This window comes from Brachycentrus maculatus, unplaced genomic scaffold (assembly GCF_059751285.1).
Source record: "Brachycentrus maculatus isolate JH-2025_06_01 unplaced genomic scaffold, ASM5975128v1 h1tg000119l, whole genome shotgun sequence".
Classification (NCBI taxonomy): Eukaryota; Metazoa; Arthropoda; class Insecta; order Trichoptera; family Brachycentridae; genus Brachycentrus; species Brachycentrus maculatus.
The window spans coordinates 3,311,656-3,332,315 of NW_028280872.1; the positions used below are offsets into that span (position 1 = coordinate 3,311,656).

At 34.1% G+C, this 20,660-nt stretch overlaps 3 protein-coding genes across 3 annotated transcripts; all 3 read right to left on the minus strand.

The window, feature by feature from the left end:
* Nucleotides 1-1,083: 1,083 nt before the first annotated feature.
* On the minus strand, nt 1,084-2,545 carry LOC148309690 (uncharacterized). The gene is made up of 2 exons (XM_088259771.1): nt 2,474-2,545; nt 1,084-2,073 (listed from the first exon to the last, which is right to left on the minus strand). Exons 1-2 carry the CDS (start codon nt 2,483-2,485, stop codon nt 1,300-1,302), a joined length of 786 nt encoding a protein of 261 aa, XP_088115897.1. The 5' UTR covers nt 2,486-2,545; the 3' UTR covers nt 1,084-1,299.
* A 3,678-nt stretch (nt 2,546-6,223) lies between these two features.
* Nucleotides 6,224-7,367, minus strand: LOC148309691 (uncharacterized). Its single transcript, XM_088259774.1, has 2 exons — nt 7,317-7,367; nt 6,224-7,148 (listed from the first exon to the last, which is right to left on the minus strand). The coding sequence occupies exons 1-2, from the start codon at nt 7,326-7,328 to the stop codon at nt 6,441-6,443; spliced, it is 720 nt and encodes a 239-aa protein (XP_088115900.1). The 5' UTR covers nt 7,329-7,367; the 3' UTR covers nt 6,224-6,440.
* A 3,309-nt stretch (nt 7,368-10,676) lies between these two features.
* LOC148309692 (uncharacterized) lies at nt 10,677-11,808 on the minus strand. The gene is made up of 2 exons (XM_088259776.1): nt 11,763-11,808; nt 10,677-11,592 (listed from the first exon to the last, which is right to left on the minus strand). The coding sequence occupies exons 1-2, from the start codon at nt 11,772-11,774 to the stop codon at nt 10,894-10,896; spliced, it is 711 nt and encodes a 236-aa protein (XP_088115902.1). The 5' UTR covers nt 11,775-11,808; the 3' UTR covers nt 10,677-10,893.
* Between the last annotated feature and the right edge of the window lie 8,852 nt (nt 11,809-20,660).

Sequence of the window (20,660 nt, forward strand, 5' to 3'; positions counted from 1 at the left end):
ACATTAGTACAAAATAAGATCGCACAAAGACGTGGCCTGTATGTGGGTATAGCTTGAAAAAAGGGCACTGGCAAGAATGCAATAGATATCAGAAATAAAATAAGATTAAAAGTTTTTTTTACATCTCACAAATAGATGTCTCTAGTGAAGTTCTAGTGATTTAAGGACAAGGTTTCTAAATTGGTTCATATATATAGAACTTCCAAGAATTTGAGTAGTGTGGTTGTCAATAATGGGTAGAATTGGTGAATGTTACACGTGTGTAAAGTGTTCACTTAAACCAGCCTATGACGGTCGTCAGCCCCGTAGATGCCCAGACTTCCATATTCTTCTCCATCTTTGATGAGATGTCAAAAAATCATATATTTAGAAAAATCATAAATAAAACATTCAAGCAAATAAACACAACGCATAACCCTTTCGCAATACTAACAAAAAAATTAAATCATAAATAAAACAATGACACGAAAATTTATGTTTTGTATTCTGTGACGGTCGTCAGCCCCGTCAGCCAGCAAAGACAGAGTGGTGTGGCGTTTTATTTTCTCTGCCTACCCTTGCGGGGAAGCAGCGTGATGGTTAGTTTATACAGAAGAATATGGAAATCTGGATATTTACAGGGTTTACGACTGTTATAGGCTGGTTAAATGATCACTTTGCACACGTGTAACATTCAATATTCCAACCGTAATTGAGAATTACACTGGGACCATTTTAGTTGTATATAAGGTCCGAACCGATCTCTCTTAAATAAAAGCTTTCTGAATCGAATCATAGATGGCTGTTCTGATCTCAATCATGGAACGTTATGAGATTGATTATATATGTATGACATTATTTTAACCTTCCATGTAAATTTGAGCAGTGTAGCTGTCAATCATGGATAGAATGGTGAATGTTACACGTGTGTAAAGTGATTACTTAACCAGTATACGGGAGGTCGTAAGCCCTGTAAATATCCAGACTTCTATATTCTTCTTTATCTTTGCTGAAATGTCTTAAATATTTGTATTTGATAAAAAAATATCATTAAATAAATCATGAAATAAAAGAGGTGTACAAGGTATTATAGATGAAAAACCATTTTGTTATTTTTTGTTACGATTTATTCGTTTGCTTGATTATTTTTTTACAAGAAAATAAAGTATAAAATAATAAGTTTATGGTAAAAACATACACACATACATAGTATGTATGCATCAGATGTATCCGTTTTTAAAGGAAAATGTTCATGAACACAATTTTTAAATAAACCATGATAACATGTTTACGATCAACACAATTTAGTTCAGAGTCGAATTAATAATGATGGACGCCATGGGCACCATGAGCACCATGAGCGACAGCGGCGAAGTGGGCAGCCTTGGCGTGGGCAACCTCGGGGGTGTCTACCACGCGACCATCATGACCGATGGGGGCGGCTCCATGAGCGTAGGCACCATGGGCATAAGCGCCATGAGCACCATAGACAGCGGGGACTCCATAAGCGTGAGCTCCATAAGCGGCAACTCCACCGATGGCGTGGTTGATTCCATGGGCACCATGGGCGGCGTTGGAGAAAGCGGCGTGGTGGGCAACCTTGGCGTGGGCGACAGCGGGGGTATCGATCACGTTTCCGTCATGTCCCAGAGGAGCGAGTCCATGAGCGTGAGCTCCATGGGCACCATGAGCATAAGCGCCAGCGCCATGAGCATAAGCGCCATGGGCACCATAGACGGCGGGGACTCCATGAGCGTGAGCTCCATAGACTCCGTGGGATCCATGAGCGCCATGAGCGGCGTTGGAGAAAGCGGCATGGTGGGCGGCCTTTGCGTGGGCAACCTCGGGGGTATCGATCACGTTTCCGTCATGTCCCAGAGGGGCGGCTCCGTGAGCGTAGGCTCCGGCGTAGTGAGCTCCACCATAGTGGGCTCCACCATAGTGGGCACCAGCGTAGTGGGATACTCCATGTCCATGATCGTACTGTCCATGGTCCTGGCTTTCGGCCAGACCCTCTCCCCTCCATTGTCCATCTTCATGTCCACCGATGTAGTGGGCAGATGCGACTCCCACGCACAGAAGGGTTGCGAATACCTGAAATTAAAACAATATGAGTATTTTCAAATATACCTTGAATGAATTGTTGGACTATCGTAGTGTCTTGAATCTGAGATGATGATATCAACTGAATTTATTCAAAGCTTTAGGCACATGTTTTCAGCACAGCACAGGGCATAAAGAATCATTTAAAAATGAAACAATTTTTTTTATGAGTATATTTTAGGACGTAAGAACGACAACATTTGATTGTCACATGCAGCAACTGAGTTGAATTTCACAAAATTTTGAATGTCTCCAAATCTTTCTTTACAAATCTGGGTTTCTCCCGTTAGGAGTTATTTTTACTTGTACATAAAACGAGTTGAATTTGTTATTTTAAATACACAGTTTGGTTTAATTTTTGCACTGATTCTATGGCGACTTGTTGACTCACCAGAGAGTTCATGGTTGAAGTGTGAAGAGTGAGCCTTTTCTGAGATGAAAACTGCTTGTGATCTACTGAAGGCCTGGCTGAGGCTTTATACTAAATAAAGCCTGCGAAATACTGCCTTCGAGGGGGGGTAGGCTGGACATAAAGGAGATAGTTCGTTGATATCGTGTTAATTGTTTCATAATCAAGGTCTTGAACGATAAGAGTGCATTGAAAATTAATCGTTTAAAGTCTGAGATAATTGAGTTTAAAATCTATTAGAAACAATAATTAAATTAAATCGGTTAAATGGTAGCATTTCGAAATTCGGATGTTTTACACGTTTGCTATTAAAGTGATCATTTTTATAACTTAAAGAATTTCATATATCTTAATATAATTCCGTCAAAACAAGGACAGGTTTCGAAGCTTACACCATCATCTTTTTATCATTCTTCTTCTTCTTTTTATAAATCCTCAGGATCTACCTGCCGCTCTTGGGATGTTGACTGCCAGCGATCTCTTCACCTTTTTGAAGGTCTACCTGGGTGTCTACTTCCATCAAGGTTTCCTTTAAGCGAGATATGTGGAAGTCTGTCTTCTGACATACTATTTACATGATCATTCCAGTATCGCTTTCGTTGTCGTCCCCACCTCACGATATCTTCCGTCTTATACATGTTCCGAATATCAAAATATCACTTTCATCTTTAAAACTAATTGATTATGTTATAATAACGTACACGCACAGTGGCTTTGAACGAAGTTATTTTGTAAGTCAAACAATGGAAAATCTCATTCTTAATGATTTAAAAATAAGTACTTTAATAAATGTTAACATAAACAGATACTTGATTTCTCACTTGACGGATGTTATATCTTCTTCTTCTTCTTCTTCTTTAAGGACCAGGTCCTGTCATTTTCGGGTCGCTCCTGGGAGGATGTTTTATCAATATATATTATCCGAAGGGTGTCTCAACTGAATCGAAGCTTCAATCATTTTTATTGAAAGAAGATGGAAGTCTTAGAATTCCTGGGTTTATGATCATTTAGCTAGCGTATTTGGCTGGCGATCACTTTAGTCCCTTATATAACGTTGACAAGTGTATAAACTGTTCATTTTAGAGATGTGATTTATAGGTATCTGTTACTTTTCCAGTTATTCAAATGAGAAAGTATTCTCATTGATCGATTTGTCAGTCGCTTTGCGGTAACATATATTAATTTTTAATCTTAATTTTACATGGTAAATTCCACTTCTTTTTAAAAATCTGCTGTGACTAAAACGAGGAAAGTCATAAATAAACTGCAACATTTTAAAACAATAGAAAATGATAATAAATATCCATAAATAACTTTTTAATTTTGAAGAGAATATAAGTGTTTTTATTTGTTATTTACAAAAATACTTCAATTTCCAGACCACAACCCGACACAATATGACAATGACTAAAGCCTTCTTCCTATTGCATAACTTTTAACTGATAAAAACAATAATAAATAAATAAAAATAAGAAATAGCTCCTACCCCATCTTAATACTTCAACGTTCAAAGGAAACAACTCTCAAATTAAGACTTAGCTTCACATAACTGTGTTTGAAAATGATTCGGAATGCATTCCACTTGGGAGTTATTTTTAAATTTTTGACATCTTAATATTTAGGACGAATATAGAAGTCTGGGTATTTACAGGTCTTATGTTCTGTCATAGGCTGGTTAAATGATCACTTTACACGCAAGCAATATTCAAAACTTCGCTGTTCTTCTCCAATAAAGAGACTAAGGTCTTGTGCTTGGAGAGGGATTTTGATTCATTGTTTATTTAACTTATGAATGATCCAATGTTTGATTGTACATTGTTTGTGTTTTTTCCGTTGATTAATTGTATAAAAGTCATTTAATCTATTTAACAGAATTTTACTATCATCTTTTTTATATCTGTAAGAAGGTCGTTTCATGTTATAACTAACCTATGTACATAAAATAACACATTTAATTTGATTCCCCCAGGAATCGAATCTGGGACCTCCAGCGTGGTAGCAAAATAATAAAAAAAATCGTAACATAACATACCAACAACAAGAAAATTATCGCATTCTAATTTATGCGTTGTATGATTTATACTTTTTTATTATTTTTATAAAAGTGGTTTATATATGACCTTACTATATTTTTTTGTGATTTTTTTCGATGCAAAACTATTCATAGACTTGATTAAAAAACCCAATGACTAACTCCTTGAATCGAAGTTTATTAGATTTTTTTAAAGAGTTTTACTTGATACACAAGTAGTTCAATTTCTAAGCATTTTTCTATAAGGCTCGTTATTTTAAGAAAATTCATAAAGTTGTGATATAGTGGCTTCGATCCCTCAAACTCAACATTACTTTTTACAATAAATGTATGTTTATTCATGTTCGTATACTTAACATATATTTATTATACTTACGTATAAAAAATATGCGTTTATTTTTACGATAAACTTTTACAAATATGCAAAAAATTCACAGGATTTTTTTCTAAAAATATTTGAGTATAGTTTTATGTTTTTTTTTAAATTTTATATCTTTGTTTCAAAATGACTTTTTATTATATTATAGCTTAATTATAATTTCTGACACCTTTAAAGCAAATAGCCATGAATTATGTTTTGAATATTGAAAGAAACTTTGTGGATCATATCGATATATTATTTCGAGAAATAAAAATACTTTGTGTTTTGATCCACTCACAATTTTATTAACCAACTAGTTTAGGTAACAACCTGTTACCCTCTTCAGGGTTTAATTTATGACTAAGATTTTAATAAGATTTTAGTCATAAATGAAACCCTGAAGAGGGCAACAGGTTGTTGCCGAAACTTATTGGTTAGGAAAAATGTAAGTGGATCAAAACACAAGGTATTTTTATTTCCCGAAATAATAAAGCTATGAATTATTTCATAATTGATTCGGCAGTCACTCTGTGGTGATATCTATTCATTTTTAATTTAAATTTCACTTGGTAAACACTACAATGATAGTATTATAACTAACCAAACGCCGCTTCCTCGCGGGGGTAGGCATAGAGAATAGAACGCCGCACCAATCTGCCTTTGTGACAATATTCGCATCTTTTCATACATACCCTCCAATTATTCCGCTCCTGACGTAACACTTTCAAGTAATTAAAATACTTAATCTCGCCAAGTTTTCCTCGGTATTCCTCTGTTATTTTTAATAGTTTTTAACAAATTAAATTTAAACTAAAAATGCATAACAATTAGTTTTTCTAACTTTTAAGTCTAGAAGTAGAAATTGTTTGCTTCAAAAACCTTTAAGAAAGTAATAAAACTTATTTGACATCTCAATAAAGATGAAGGAAAATATTTAAGTCTGGGTATTTATAGGGCTAACGACTTCCAATTATTAAAAATCTGCATTTTTCTTCATCTTTGTTGAACGTCAATATTAATAACTCCTGGGACGACAATCCTAGAATTTGTGAATAAAAATTTGAAAACACAAAATATCGATTTAATTAAGCTACGATAACATATCGGCTTTCCAAACTCAAATTTTTGGACTAAATAGAATCTACTTCGTCCAAAAATGGAGAAAAAAAACGTACTACAAAAAAATGTCCCTTACTGTGTTTTGAGTTAAAACAGCCGATATGTATGTACCGATTTTTTAAAACAATATTACCTTGTAAGTTAATATTAATTTTTTTAAGTTTGTCAGTGCCAATAGGGGATAAGTTCAGTTCTTTTAAATAAAATAAAATATCTGGGATTATTTTTGAATTCACGATTTATTTCGTTTGCTTTGCATTTTTCATGGAAATATTTACAGTATACATAAATAATAAAATATATATTAACTATATAAATATACAATCATGATTGTAATTTTGATTATGAGAAGGGTGATTAAGAGGTCGTTTATGGTAATTATCTATGAACACGATACAATATTTTCTTCAAGACAGCCAATTTAGGGGTTGATCGAATTAATAATGATGGACTCCATGGATTCCATGGATTCCATGACCGTAAGCGCCATAGGCACCATAGACGGCGGGGACTCCATAAGCATGAGCTCCATAAGCGGCGATTCCACCGACGGCGTGGTTGATTCCATGGGCGCCATGGGCGGCGTTGGAGAAAGCGGCGTGGTGGGCAACCTTGGCGTGGGCGACAGCGGGGGTATCGATCACGTTTCCGTCATGTCCCAGGGGGGCGGGTCCATAAGCGTGGAGTCCATGGGATCCATGTCCATAAGCACCAGCGCCATAAGCTCCAGCGCCATAAGCTCCAGCGCCATAAGCACCAGCGCCATAAGCACCAGCGCCATAAGCGCCAGCACCATGAGCATAAGCGCCATGGGCACCATAGGCTCCGAGGGATCCGTGAGCGCCATGAGCGGCGTTGGTGTAAGCGGCATGGTGGGCGGCCTTGGCGTGGGCGACTTCGGGGGTGTCGATCACGTTTCCGTCATGTCCCAGAGGGGCGGCTCCATGAGCGTAGGCTCCGGCGTAAGCTCCACCATAGTGAGCACCTCCGTAGTGGGCTCCGGCATAGTGGCCTACTCCGTATCCATGGTCGTACTGTCCATGGTCCTGGCTCTCGGCCAGACCCTCTCCCCTCCACTGTCCATCATCGTGTCCACCGATGTAGTGGGCAGATGCGACTCCCACGCACAGAAGGGTTGCGAATACCTGAAATTAGACGTAATTTCAACAAAAAGTTCACATTTCATTAAAAAAAATCAGCCTAAATGTACAACTTTTAATCGCTAATTTATCTCACGTATGTATCTAAAGAATTTTTACTGCACTTTCATAGTCACAAGGTAAACTTGACAAAAACGTTTGTAGCAAACTCACCAGAGAATTCATGATTGTTGTGTGAGCCTTTTCTGAGATGAAAACTGCTTGTGATTTAAGAAAAGCTTGACACGGCCTTTATACTAATGTAGAACCTGCAAAACATTGCCTTAAAGTGGGGGTAACTGGACATAAAGGAAATGGTCCGAAATCGTATTGACTATTTTACGATCAAGGTCCCATATGACAAAAAAATGCATCAAAAAATATTGTTTATTGGTATTTAGATAATTGACTTCATAAAAACTTCAACTTGAAATAATATGTTATTAAAATCAACAAAAGTTTTTTTATCATGCAAATTAATTTATTTTGCAAATTTGGTTTCCACGGTAGCCTTATGGTTTGTTTGTTATTATTTAATTTCATATTTGTATCTAATTGCTTGTAAATTATTTAATCTTAATGTTACACGTATTTTCATGTTTTACAATATCAAAAGTCAAATTGATATTTTAAGTATGTGGTGAATATTTCATTGGTTTATGAAACTTTGATAAACGTGACCCGTCCTTAAAAATTCACTATCAACTCTCGTCCAGTTATCGATTGTCGAATCGTCGTCAAAGAAGTTTATTTAGAAATAGCAGTCTTTGAAAAGTTCTAGAAGTACGTTTAGGACTTGCTTGTACCTGATTCAACAGTATGAAGGGTCCTAAAGGTGTTTGTACATTGTGAAGATGAATCGTCGCCTTTGAAATATCTTTACTACATTATTACATTATTATTATAGTTTTTTTTAGATGAAAGTTGCATTTATTATATACTTTGCTTATTATGAACAAGGTTTAAAGATCATAAAGTGGATTTTCGTTTTTTTAGCTAAAAAACTTGTTTCATTTTAATTTGTGTCGGGAACACGAGGGATAAACTAGTGTGTGCCAAACAGGAACTTCTCAGAATTTGCTCATTGCTGGAAGAAAACCACTTAAAACTCTTCAGGTGAAGCCGGACTGTTGAGTGTCGTCAACAGACTTTCCGGTCCACTAGAAGAGAGTTCGGGATTTTGTATCCTAGCTTGGTTTATGGTACCAATGTTCTTCATCGTTTTCAAAGTTTAAAAATATAATAAAATGTATTAAAAATAAAATCAAGCCAATAATTGAACTTGTACTGTGCAACTGATCTTTTTTAAGTAAAACCTGAATGTGTTTTCTCCATTTGAAAAATTTGTATTTAGTATATTTAAAAAAATAATAAAACAATACCTTTTTTTCAAAATTCAAAAACAACACTTTCTGCCCTGTAGCGGGTAAATTTTAAGTTAAAAATATGCCGCTTTTGCTGGGATATAGTACATTTTCTGACCATTCCGAAAACACGAACAACTGAAAATTGACGATTTTTGATCTATGACGTTGTTGAAAGGAGTGAGAGATGTATGATACTATCTCCCGTGAGAGTTCCTTATGAACTAACACGGATGCGATGTCGGTTAGGTCCTCACCCAGGCTCTTGCAATGTGTCTCCAGCTGTTGTCTTTGAAAGCTTTCTTATACGGCTGTGAAACATCGCACCTTACAAGGGTCCAGAGCAGCTTTATACTCAGCTTTGAAAATAGATGCCTGAAAAGTATTTAAGGCATGCGGTGGTTTGAATTTGTGAGGAAAGATAAAATATTGCTAGGGCTCAGAAAACCATAATCATAACAAAAAAAGCGATTTCATTGACTTAGCCATGTTCTCTATGACACCTTCTCGAAACGATGTTCCGGAGAATATGTAAAAAAATATTACTTCATTCTTTAGGTTGCTGGATATTTTAGTATTGTCGTTTTAGGATTGATTCGTTTGAAATAATATTTTTCTTCTTCTGCTTGGTGTAGGCGTTGCAACGCGTTGTGGCCTGATTTTAAAAGGGATTAACCTCCTGCCATGTCGATTCCCAGCTGTCAATTCATTTCTTTGGTGGTCTACCCGGGAGTCGTCTACCTTGGGGTTGGACGTGCAGCGCGATTTGGGGGAGTCTGGAAGGTTCCATTCTCCTTAGGTGCGCATACCATTGTCTCCTTCGTTGCCTTCTCCACCTAACGACATCTTCGATCTCGTATATTTCTCTTATCCTGGTGTTTCTTTTTCTATCTGTAAAACTTGATATCATCTGCTTTTCAGAAATGATCATGCAGTTTGTTGAAAAATTACATATTAAAATGAATCATCCTCCATATTATATATATATATATATATATATATATATATATATATATATATATATATATATATATATATATATATATATATATATATATATATATATATATATATATATATATATATATATATATATATATATATATATATATATATATATATATATATATATATATATATATATATATATATATATATATATATATATATATATATATATATATATATATATATATATATATATATATATATATATATATATATATATATATATATATATATATATATATATATATATATATATATATATATATATATATATATATATATATATATATATATATATATATATATATATATATATATATATATATATATATATATATATATATATATATATAAAGTTATCGTAACTAATCGACTAACCAACTAACCATGACACCGCTTCTCTACAGGGGTAGGCAGAGAAAAACGATCGCCACACCAATCTGTCTTTGCAAACACCCTTCGCCTCTTCCATACTCATGCATCTCCTCAAACATACCAGACGATTATTCCAACTCCTGACCGGACTACTTTCAAGTATTTTAAACACTTGATTATGCCAAGTTTTTTTAGAATTTTCACCTCTTCTATTACCAACTACATTCTCCTCATAAATTTGTTGTATCTATATTTCTTTACTCATTTTATTCAAATGAGTGAAGAAAGAAAGAAAAATTATATAAGCTGTTCGAGTTGTTCATATCGCTCACTCCTTTCAATAAAGTCATATATCAAAAATCGTCAATTTTCAGTTGTGCATGTTTTCGGAATGCCCATAAATTGTACTAAATCTCTGAAAAAAGAGGCATATTTTTAACTTAATATTTACCCGCTATAAGGCGGAAAGTGTTGTTTTTGCATTTTGAAGACAAGGTATTGTTTTAATTTTTTTTTTTAAATAAACTAGTTTTCAAATGAAGAAAAAACCTTCAGGTTTAACCTAAAAAGATCTGTTGCACAGTAAAAAGTTCAAACAGAGATTGATATTTATTTTTAATACATTTTATTATATTTTAAAACTTTTAAAACGATCTCCAGAAAAATCAAGTTTTTTTTTATATATGACGTTGTTGAAAGGAGTGAGCGATATGTGAGATGAATTGGTTTTTTTCTTCTGATAAAAAAGGTGCATCACTCTTCAATAAGTAAAATTAAAACATTCGAGTATATTTATAATTCGATTTATTTATTTTGCTTTTATATTTGTTGGTGAAAATATTTATAGTAAATATAAATAATAAATTATATATACAAATATTCATTCATTGTGTAATGGAATATAAATGGTCTATTGGATTCGGACTATAAGTTTCAAACGGCGTTTTGATGTTGAACACTATACAATATTCACTATAAGTTTTCAAACTAAGGGTAGAATTGAGTTAATAATGATGAACTCCGTGGATTCCATGCACTCCGTGACCATAAGCACCATAGACAGCGGGGACTCCATAAGCGTGAGCTCCATAAGCAGCTACTCCTCCGACGGCGTGGTTGATTCCATGGGCGCCATGGGCGGCGTTGGAGAAAGCGGCGTGGTGGGCAACCTTGGCGTGGGCGACAGCGGGGGTATCGATCACGTTTCCGTCATGTCCCAGGGGGGCGGGTCCATAAGCGTGGAGTCCCTGAGAGCCATGTCCATAAGCACCAGCGCCATAAGCACCAGCGCCATAAGCACCAGCGCCATAAGCTCCAGCGCCATAAGCTCCAGCGCCATAAGCGCCAGCACCATGAGCATAAGCGCCATGGGCACCATAAGCTCCGAGGGATCCGTGAGCGCCATGAGCGGCGTTGGTGTAAGCGGCATGGTGGGCGGCCTTGGCGTGGGCGACCTCGGGGGTGTCGATCACGTTTCCGTCATGTCCCAGAGGGGCGGCTCCATGAGCGTAGGCTCCGGCGTAAGCTCCACCATAGTGGGCACCTCCGTAGTGGGCTCCGGCATAGTGTCCTACTCCGTATCCATGGTCGTACTGTCCATGGTCCTGGCTTTCGGCCAGACCCTCTCCCCTCCATTGTCCATCATCGTGTCCACCGATGTAGTGGGCAGATGCGACTCCCACGCACAGAAGGGTTGCGAATACCTGAAATTGAGAAGATATTTTAACACTTTTTCTTCAAAAATCACATTTGAAACAAACAGTGAATTGAATTTAAAACTTTTAATTCTTTAGTTAAAATCACTTGCATTTGTGTCACATCACTTTTTAGATTATAATGTAAATTTTATAGGATTAATTCTTTTACTACTCACCAGAGAATTCATGATTGTTGTGTGAGCCTTTTCTGAGATGAAAACTGCTTGTGATTTCATGAAAGTTTGTCAAGACTTTATACCTATGTAGAACTCAAGAAAAAACTAGCTACAAAGTGGGGATAGGTGGACATATGAAGGAAATGGTTTATTGATAAAGCGCTATCGTTTAACTATCAAGGTTCTGAACGAAAAAAACAAACAACAGCAAAAAATCTAATCAAATTAGCAAAAACGTCAATACCAATTCAATTGGAGAAATAAATTGCATATGTGATATGCATATTTTTTCGATTGCAATATTTACTTCTTTGTTTCATTTAAATTTTACGAAACGTTAAAATTAAATCATCAACTAAACAAAATGTAGGGTTAAGTTATATTTTTTAATTCAAATGAAATCCTTAATCATTTTATTTTGTATATTTCGGGTTTAGTTTTAAAAGAAAGAAAAAAGTATTTGTGCATATCTAGTTAAATGAGTTTTTATTTCTTAATTAAAAAATCATCAATTTTGTCTTATTTTAACTTGAATTGTAAAAGAAGCTTAAATAATATTGGCATTTGTCAACTTGATATATTTTCCTTAATTGTTTCATATAAATTATATGGAATTATAAATCATCAATTTTGTCTTATTTGGGATTTAGTTTTGAAAGTAGTTTGGAAAATTTATATTTTTATCAATATATATATTTTTTTAATAAATAAATTATTTGACATTTTCAATCATCAATTTGTTTAATTAGGAGTTAAGTTATGAAAGATATTTTTTACATACTTATCTATTTGAGTTTAAAAAAATGTATTTTTGAAAATCAATTAATATTCTAAAAAATTGTCCATTTTTGTTGTTTAACTTTACTGTAACATTTTTAATGCTTTGGAAAAAAAATGGAACATTGAAATATGCAAACAGTATTGTTTCTTTGGAATGACAGGCTTTTACCGTACACGTTTCGTAAATAATAAATTTTACAGATATACGGAAAAACCTCCATACAAAAGTGTATGTTTTCATTCATTATTGTTTATTTTACTAGAACCCTTAGATGAAAAATTTTCTGAAAAATCGCAAAGGAAAACGAATTTTTAAAATTATTTCGAATGATGTTCGGCAAAGCACATAATACTCGTATTATTTTTTATTATCAGACTAAACGAATTAGCTAAGCCCAGCCACGCGTTGCTATGGCTCAGTTTACTTAAATGGATATGGAAGAAAAAATAAAGAAAAAAATCTCTTATGTTCAATTTCACAGTGCTTGTTGTGAGTATACAGTACTTAAACAGCTATCTAAAGCACGCTGTCCGCCATCAGCATTATTTTATATTGCGCGTATTGATGTTGCGTTCATCACATGACGCTGTCGTAGTGGTATTTTTATTTTTAAAGCTTGTTTTAACTTGTCAAAGTACTTTAAAAATACACACAAACAAACGTAAACTTATTTTAAATGTCAAAGCAAAATATTATTTACTTTAAGAGTTTAAACATTTTGAACAAACGAACATCAAAATATTTGAATATATATATATATACTTATTTATTTTTTTACAAAAATGTTAATAAAATTAGTATATAACCACTCACCGAGATTTTTACGTCTACCGGTTTCGAGACGTACCCGTCTCTTCGTCAGGACAATCACTAACACAGCATGCAAACAATACTACCCTTCACCACCATAGCACCATTTACACACTCAAAACTACACAAATTGTCTAACACATGCGATTTTTGGTCGACCCGAAGACCAACATGCACTATAGTTTTCAATACAGACATGCGTTACGAGCCGAGGTTAAACGTATATTAGAATTAGACTAGGAATCGAATCTATTTATATACTTGTAGGATGAGAGGAGTGGGGGGGGTTCGAATTGGATATTGACGAATCGTGTTTAATCGATGTCGAATCAAACAATGGACTATATGTAAAATTTATTTGGTTGTTAATTAGAGGAATATTATTTTTAAGTGCTTTCCTAATATAAAAAATCTCCATATTATTTAGTTTTAACCCTTTATTATTAGTGTTTAATATTTTTACTCCCGTGTCTTTTTTGAAGACGTGATTTGATTCTATGAGGTGATTGGCAAATTCGGAGAAGTTATTATTGTTTAGACATCGTATGTGTTCTTTTATTCTGGTATTAAAAAAAAAAGACACGGGAGTAAAAATATTAAACACTAATAATAAAGGGTTAAAACTAAATAATATGGAGATTTTTTATATTAGGAAAGCACTTAAAAATAATATTCCTCTAATTAACAACCAAATAAATTTTACATATAGTCCATTGTTTGATTCGACATCGATTAAACACGATTCGTCAATATCCAATTCGAACCCCCCCCCACTCCTCTCATCCTACAAGTATATAAATAGATTCGATTCCTAGTCTAATTCTAATATACGTTTAACCTCGGCTCGTAACGCATGTCTGTATTGAAAACTATAGTGCATGTTGGTCTTCGGGTCGACCAAAAATCGCATGTGTTAGACAATTTGTGTAGTTTTGAGTGTGTAAATGGTGCTATGGTGGTGAAGGGTAGTATTGTTTGCATGCTGTGTTAGTGATTGTCCTGACGAAGAGACGGGTACGTCTCGAAACCGGTAGACGTAAAAATCTCGGTGAGTGGTTATATACTAATTTTATTAACATTTTTGTAAAAAAATAAATAAGTAAAAATGACTAACCACAAAGTAAATGCTTTAAATATTAATAATATTGAGAATAATATATATATATATATTTAACATGAATTTTTCTTTCCTCAATATTTTCTTCTATAAATCATATATAATGTATTGAGAGGTCCCAGATTTGATTCCTTGAAGGGTAAAAATAAATTAGAGGATTTCTCCCTCTTATATATATTTTGAATTTCCCGGGACAAGTTCGTGAAGCACAGGGCTGATCACATTTCCTTGGTGTACAATTAAAAATAAATCATAAATTTACTCCACTACAATAATGTGGAGGTCCCAAGTTCGATTCGCAGTGTTTTTTTACAACCTGTATTTCTTTAAAACTACCCTTTACTGGTAAAGCCTGAAGCGTACCGAATATATTACCTTCATTAACAATCAACTAAACATTGCATTGGTTTGATGCAGTGCCCTATGCACTGTCAGGTGTGGATAAGGACTAGAAGAAAAATGGAGAAGAAAAAGTAGGTAGGAAAAGGAGAATAACAGCGATGGCCAGGTCACTCAGAGTTGCATATCGGTCACTCAGAGTTGCATATCGCTCACTCCTTTCAAGAACGTCATAAATCAAAAATCGACAATTTTCAGTTGTGCATGTTTTCGGAATGCTTAGAAAATGTTCTATATCCCAGCAAAAGCGCCATATTTTTAACTTAATATTTACCCGCTACAGGGCAGAAAATGTTGTTTTTGCATTTTGAAGAAAAGGTATTGATTGAATATTTTTTTAAATAAACTTAATATTTTTCAAATGGAGAAAAAACCTTCAGGTTTTACCTAAAAAGATCTGTTACACAGTTAAAAGTTCAATAAGTGGCTTGATATTTATTTTTAATACATTGTGTTATATTTTTAAACTTTAAAAACGTTCTCCTGAAAAATTCAGTTTTTTGATTTATGACGTTCTTGAAAGGAGTGAGCGATATGTGTTACAATCTTGTGAAAGCTACCGCGAAAATGTACCAGCCTCTTTAGCAAAGAATTCTCAAGGATCTTAATTTTTTGCAATATCCGAATAAAATTATGACTAATATTTTTTAAAGCCATGAAATTCCAATACGAATCTAGGCATTTTTTTCTGTCATGAACCACAAAACTAAATTCGTTTCGCTTACCAATACAATCGTATTCTAGTACATAGGCATATAAAAATACTTCAACGTATCGCATTTTTCGGTAATTACCGCTCTATTTTTTCAATTAAATGAACGACTTCCGCCTATATCACGGTTCTCAAACTTTTTCAGAAAGACCCCTTCTTCACGTTTTGATTTATAAAAAAGAATAAAATTTTAAAGGATACGTTTTATCTATTAGAATTTCTCTCCGGTTAGTTTTTTTTAAATAAAATAAACAAGAAACTATCGTTTTCCTGTAATTTATTTTGCTAATTATTTTTCTGAATGACTATTTTACCCTTATTTTAACCATAGTTTATTTTTTACAGAACAGTTATAGCAATACTAACGTCACATATAGATTATTAGACTATTTCCATTTAAAAAAATCTAATCTTGTAAAAGAAGGGACTTTGCAGGTTTTTCCTTTGAATAAATAAAAGTCCTTTACGAGTCTGATTTTTGTGTTATTTATTACTTTTAAAAAAAATGTTTACCTGACTACTGATATCACTAGGACCACCAAGATGTCTTTGTATTTCAGCTTTGCAAGTAGGTACTCTTATATCCGATAACATGACTTATAAAGACACTATTTGAAAAAAAATGTAATAGTAATAACATAAGTATTGATAATGCAATTAAATCGTGGATGAATTTCAAATATTTCAGTGTGGTGAGAAAATTGGAATATTCGAAATCCATTCGTAAACTTTTAAAACATAATGGATGTGTCTAAAAATCACGTTTACTGGTAATATACACGTATGAAGAAAAAAATACAATTATTGAAAAATGAAACAATAAAGTACAGTTTTGGTACGATTTATTTTGTTTGATTGGTGAAATATCACGAAAATATTAACAAAATCAGAATTTTTGGAAATGAAAAAAAAAATGATGCAAATATACACATTGAATGATTTTTTTAGCTTGATGGGGTGTGGGTCAGATATATTGATAATTATTATAAATATTGACTACTTAACATATAAACAATAAAAGGTACTACTTATCGAGAGAACAAATTCAGGGGAAGATCGATTAATAATGGTGGACACCATGAGCTCCATGGGCGCTGTGGGCAACAGCGGCGAAGTGGGCAGCCTTGGCGTGGGCAACCTCGGGGGTGTCTACTACGCGACCATCATGACCGATGGGGGCGGCTCCATGAGCGTAGGCACCATGGGCATAAGCGCCATGGGCACCATAGACGGCGGGGACTCCATAAGCGTGAGCTCCATAAGCAGCGACTCCACCGACGGCGTGGTTGATTCCATGGGCGCCATGGGCGGCGTTAGAGAAAGCGGCGTGGTGGGCAACCTTGGCGTGGGCGACAGCGGGGGTATCGATCACGTTTCCGTCATGTCCCAGGGGGGCGGGTCCGTAAGCGTGGAGTCCCTGAGAGCCATGTCCATAAGCACCAGCGCCATAAGCACCAGCGCCATAAGCACCAGCGCCATAAGCACCAGCGCCATAAGCACCAGCGCCATAAGCTCCAGCGCCATAAGCGCCAGCACCATGGGCACCATAGGCGGCGGATCCGTGGGCACCATGAGCGGCGTTGGAGACAGCGGCATGGTGGGCGGCCTTGGCGTGGGCGACCTCGGGGGTGTCGATCACGTTTCCGTCATGTCCCAGAGGGGCGGCTCCGTGAGCGTAGGCTCCGCCATAGTGGGCCCCATGTCCACCGATGTAGTGGGCGGAGGCGACTCCCACGCACAGAAGGGTTGCGAATACCTGCGTACAAAAAAAGTTGTTGAAAATCTTCATTTACACACCTCTTGATTTTCACCAAGATCTATGTTTATATTTCTATAGACACGAAGAGTTTTAATTGAGAAGGTAATTCAGAAGGAAAGGCATTCAAGAAGCCAGGGAACAGAAGAAGAGGGATACTAGTAAAGAATTTCATGGACCAGTTTAAAGAAAAGATAGAAAGTAAGATCGTTCGTATAAAGCCCTATAAACCCCAGATTTAGACAGAACGGTTTTAAGGTGCTGTACATACAAGAGCTCGTAAATTCAAAAAATAATACAGGGATTTCGATCTCTGACTGATTTGAGCTATAAATTTATCCACTGTTTAGCATTCATCAACTTTATCAATGATTGATATGAAATAAAAATAACAAAAAAGTACACAATGTAAACAAAATTACTTTAACCAGTCAGTTATACATTGTTAGCTAAGAAAATTCCCAATATTCCGTTTATCCCTCTTGAATACAACCCGTTCATCTTGAATGATGTTTTCGTTTATGTACAATATTTTATCAATACGGCATTTTGAATTATCATTAATCAAACCATAAAAAGATATACATTTAAATTATTTTTCCACGTAATTAATTGATATAAAGTAATATCGGTTCCAGGATCTAATAAACTTATGTAAAAACCCTCAACTTATTTTTTTTAAACCCAGGATACATTAAGTGAACTCGAATTTTTTGCTTAAAACTGTTTTGTATAAAAAAATAAGTCTTCCTTCGAAATAAATATGAGTTTTTTTTTTAAAGAAATGAGTTGAAGAATGGTAAGAAGTTTAAAATATATATACATTTAAAATAAAATATTTGTTTGCCAAATTCAAATATATGTTTATTAAAAAAAATGGTCGCGGACAACACGTGCGTCTTTGCAAATTTCAGAGTAGTAATTTATTTATTTATTTAAAGTTTATTTGTGGGCACTTTTTCGTATTGTATCACGATCAGTCAAAATACCTAACATAAGTGGATTTTGAACTGTATGATCAAAATATGGTTTTCTTTAAAATAAATTAATGAATTGAGGTATCCGTAATAATAGCAAGCCGATTGTGAAACCACCAAAATCTAATGTCAAAAGTAGATAATATTAAACACTCACCAGAGAGTTCATGATTGTCTAGTGAGAGCCTTTTCTGTGATGAAAACTGCTTGTGCTGAAACTGAGAGAGCTGAAGCCTTTTATATCAAAACGATTGCTTCAAAGTTCAGCCTTAAGAGGGGGTAGGGTGGTCATGTACAGTACTTGAAATACTGTATACATCATATTTATAAAATATGACGTTAATAGTAAAACCATCTAGTTCCTGAATGCGAATTACTATGTAAACTTCTTAGTAAAAAAGAATTTGATTATAAAAAAAGAACGTACGTACTTGAGATATAAACGTTTTTTCTGGTACAAATTAAGCGTTAACAATATAATAGGCGTGTGTGATTCATTTAACCCTAAAATGGCGTACACGATATGCGTGAATATTTTTATTTATTGATTTGGCGTTTAATTTGTAGAACTCCATTTTAATATATGTATTAATTTTTAAATCAAACACAGATTTTTTGAGTCTACTAAGATGTATTTTATTAACAAAAACACATTAAAAAGTAATATTATGAAAATTGATTCGCCTAGTTATGGCATTTTCAAACGAATGTGAAAATCAAATGGACTGACGGTCCTTATGTAGCTATACAATTCTACGTGACAGTTTTAACAAGTGCAGAAATAATGTGGGCCAATAGTTTAATTTAGCTACTGTTGTCTCCCATAAATTACTGCTGCGCATGTTAAAACTGTCACTTAAAATTGTATAGCTACATAAGGACTGTCAGTCCATTTGATCTTCACATTCGTTTGAAAATGCCATAACTAAGCGAAACAATTGTCATAATATATTTTTTTAAATGTGTTTTTGTTAATAATATAAGGCACTGCATCGTAATGACGCATCTTGATCTTTAACTGCGTGAAGGCAAGGTGATCAGCCCTGCGCCTCTTGTATCAGTCCAGGGTGATGAAATAAATAATCAGAGAAATTAACCATATTTATTTTGACCCCCTGAGAAATGAACCAGGGACCTTCAGAATGGTAGCCAAATGCGCCAACTACTACACTATGGAGGTGTAAAAAATTAGCATGTAGATAAAAAAAAACATTATTTACTTCTTTTAAGATGTTTATTCCCTTTAAATATAAAAAATAAAGCTCATTAAAAGGACCCCTTTTTTAAAAAATTAATCTAAAAATGGCTAATTTCGAAAATTACATATGGTTTCATCATTGACCTGTTGAATTTCACCTGTTGAAAAGAACATCTCATACTCGAAAGTAATCGTGTGCATTAATAATTTAAAATAAGTGGTCTTAAACAAGTGTATCATTTTTCATATTAAAATTAACACGATTATACCCCAAAATTATGGTAAATCAATAAATAATGCATGTGACCCCAATTCTACAAAACTTATACAAGTCGATCACGGCCATTTTAGGGTTAGCCGTGTGACCTTTCGCAAAAAATGAATTAGCTATAATTCGTACGCTTATGGGCATGGTGTTGCCAAAATCAAAGCATGGGATCAACGGACAGTGTTTAATATGCATCCATTTGAATCGGATCAGAAATTTTAGTCGCAATATTGACAAAATTAGATTATATTTTTAATTTGTATTGAAAATACTAGTATGTGGGTTACTCGGCCAAACGGAGATTGTTTTTTTTTAATAAGTTTGTTTGTACTAGATTGGTTTTTTTAATAAGTTTTAAATAATTCAAAAATATAAGAATAAACTGAATGCAGTCGAAATGCAATCATTCAGACGATATCATTATGAAACCTTAAATAAAATATTCGTTATAAATGCAGTCAGTTGGTATAATTCCATTTTAATTTTTTGTTAATGTATCAAAAATAAAACAAAATCATTTGATCGAATTCTACTTTTATTTAAATATATACAATGGTATATAATGTGACGCGTTTCGTCTTATATAGTCATTATCAAACTGACTTAAATATTTGCAAAATGTCCTAATGTACTAAAGAATATTTAGTTTTAATGATTGATTTCTGTTTCTTGAATGTTTTCACAGTTACTTTGTGGCACATTTTATAAATTTTATAAAGTTTTTAGTATCGTAAGGGAAGGGTAATAATCTATAGCCTAACTATGAGTATTTCAATGTTTTAGAATTGGTACATTAATCCTGATGATGACAAGGTTCTTGTTGAAACCGGTTGCAAAAAGTGTACCAATAAAAAGTGGTTAAAACAAAGTTGTTTATTTT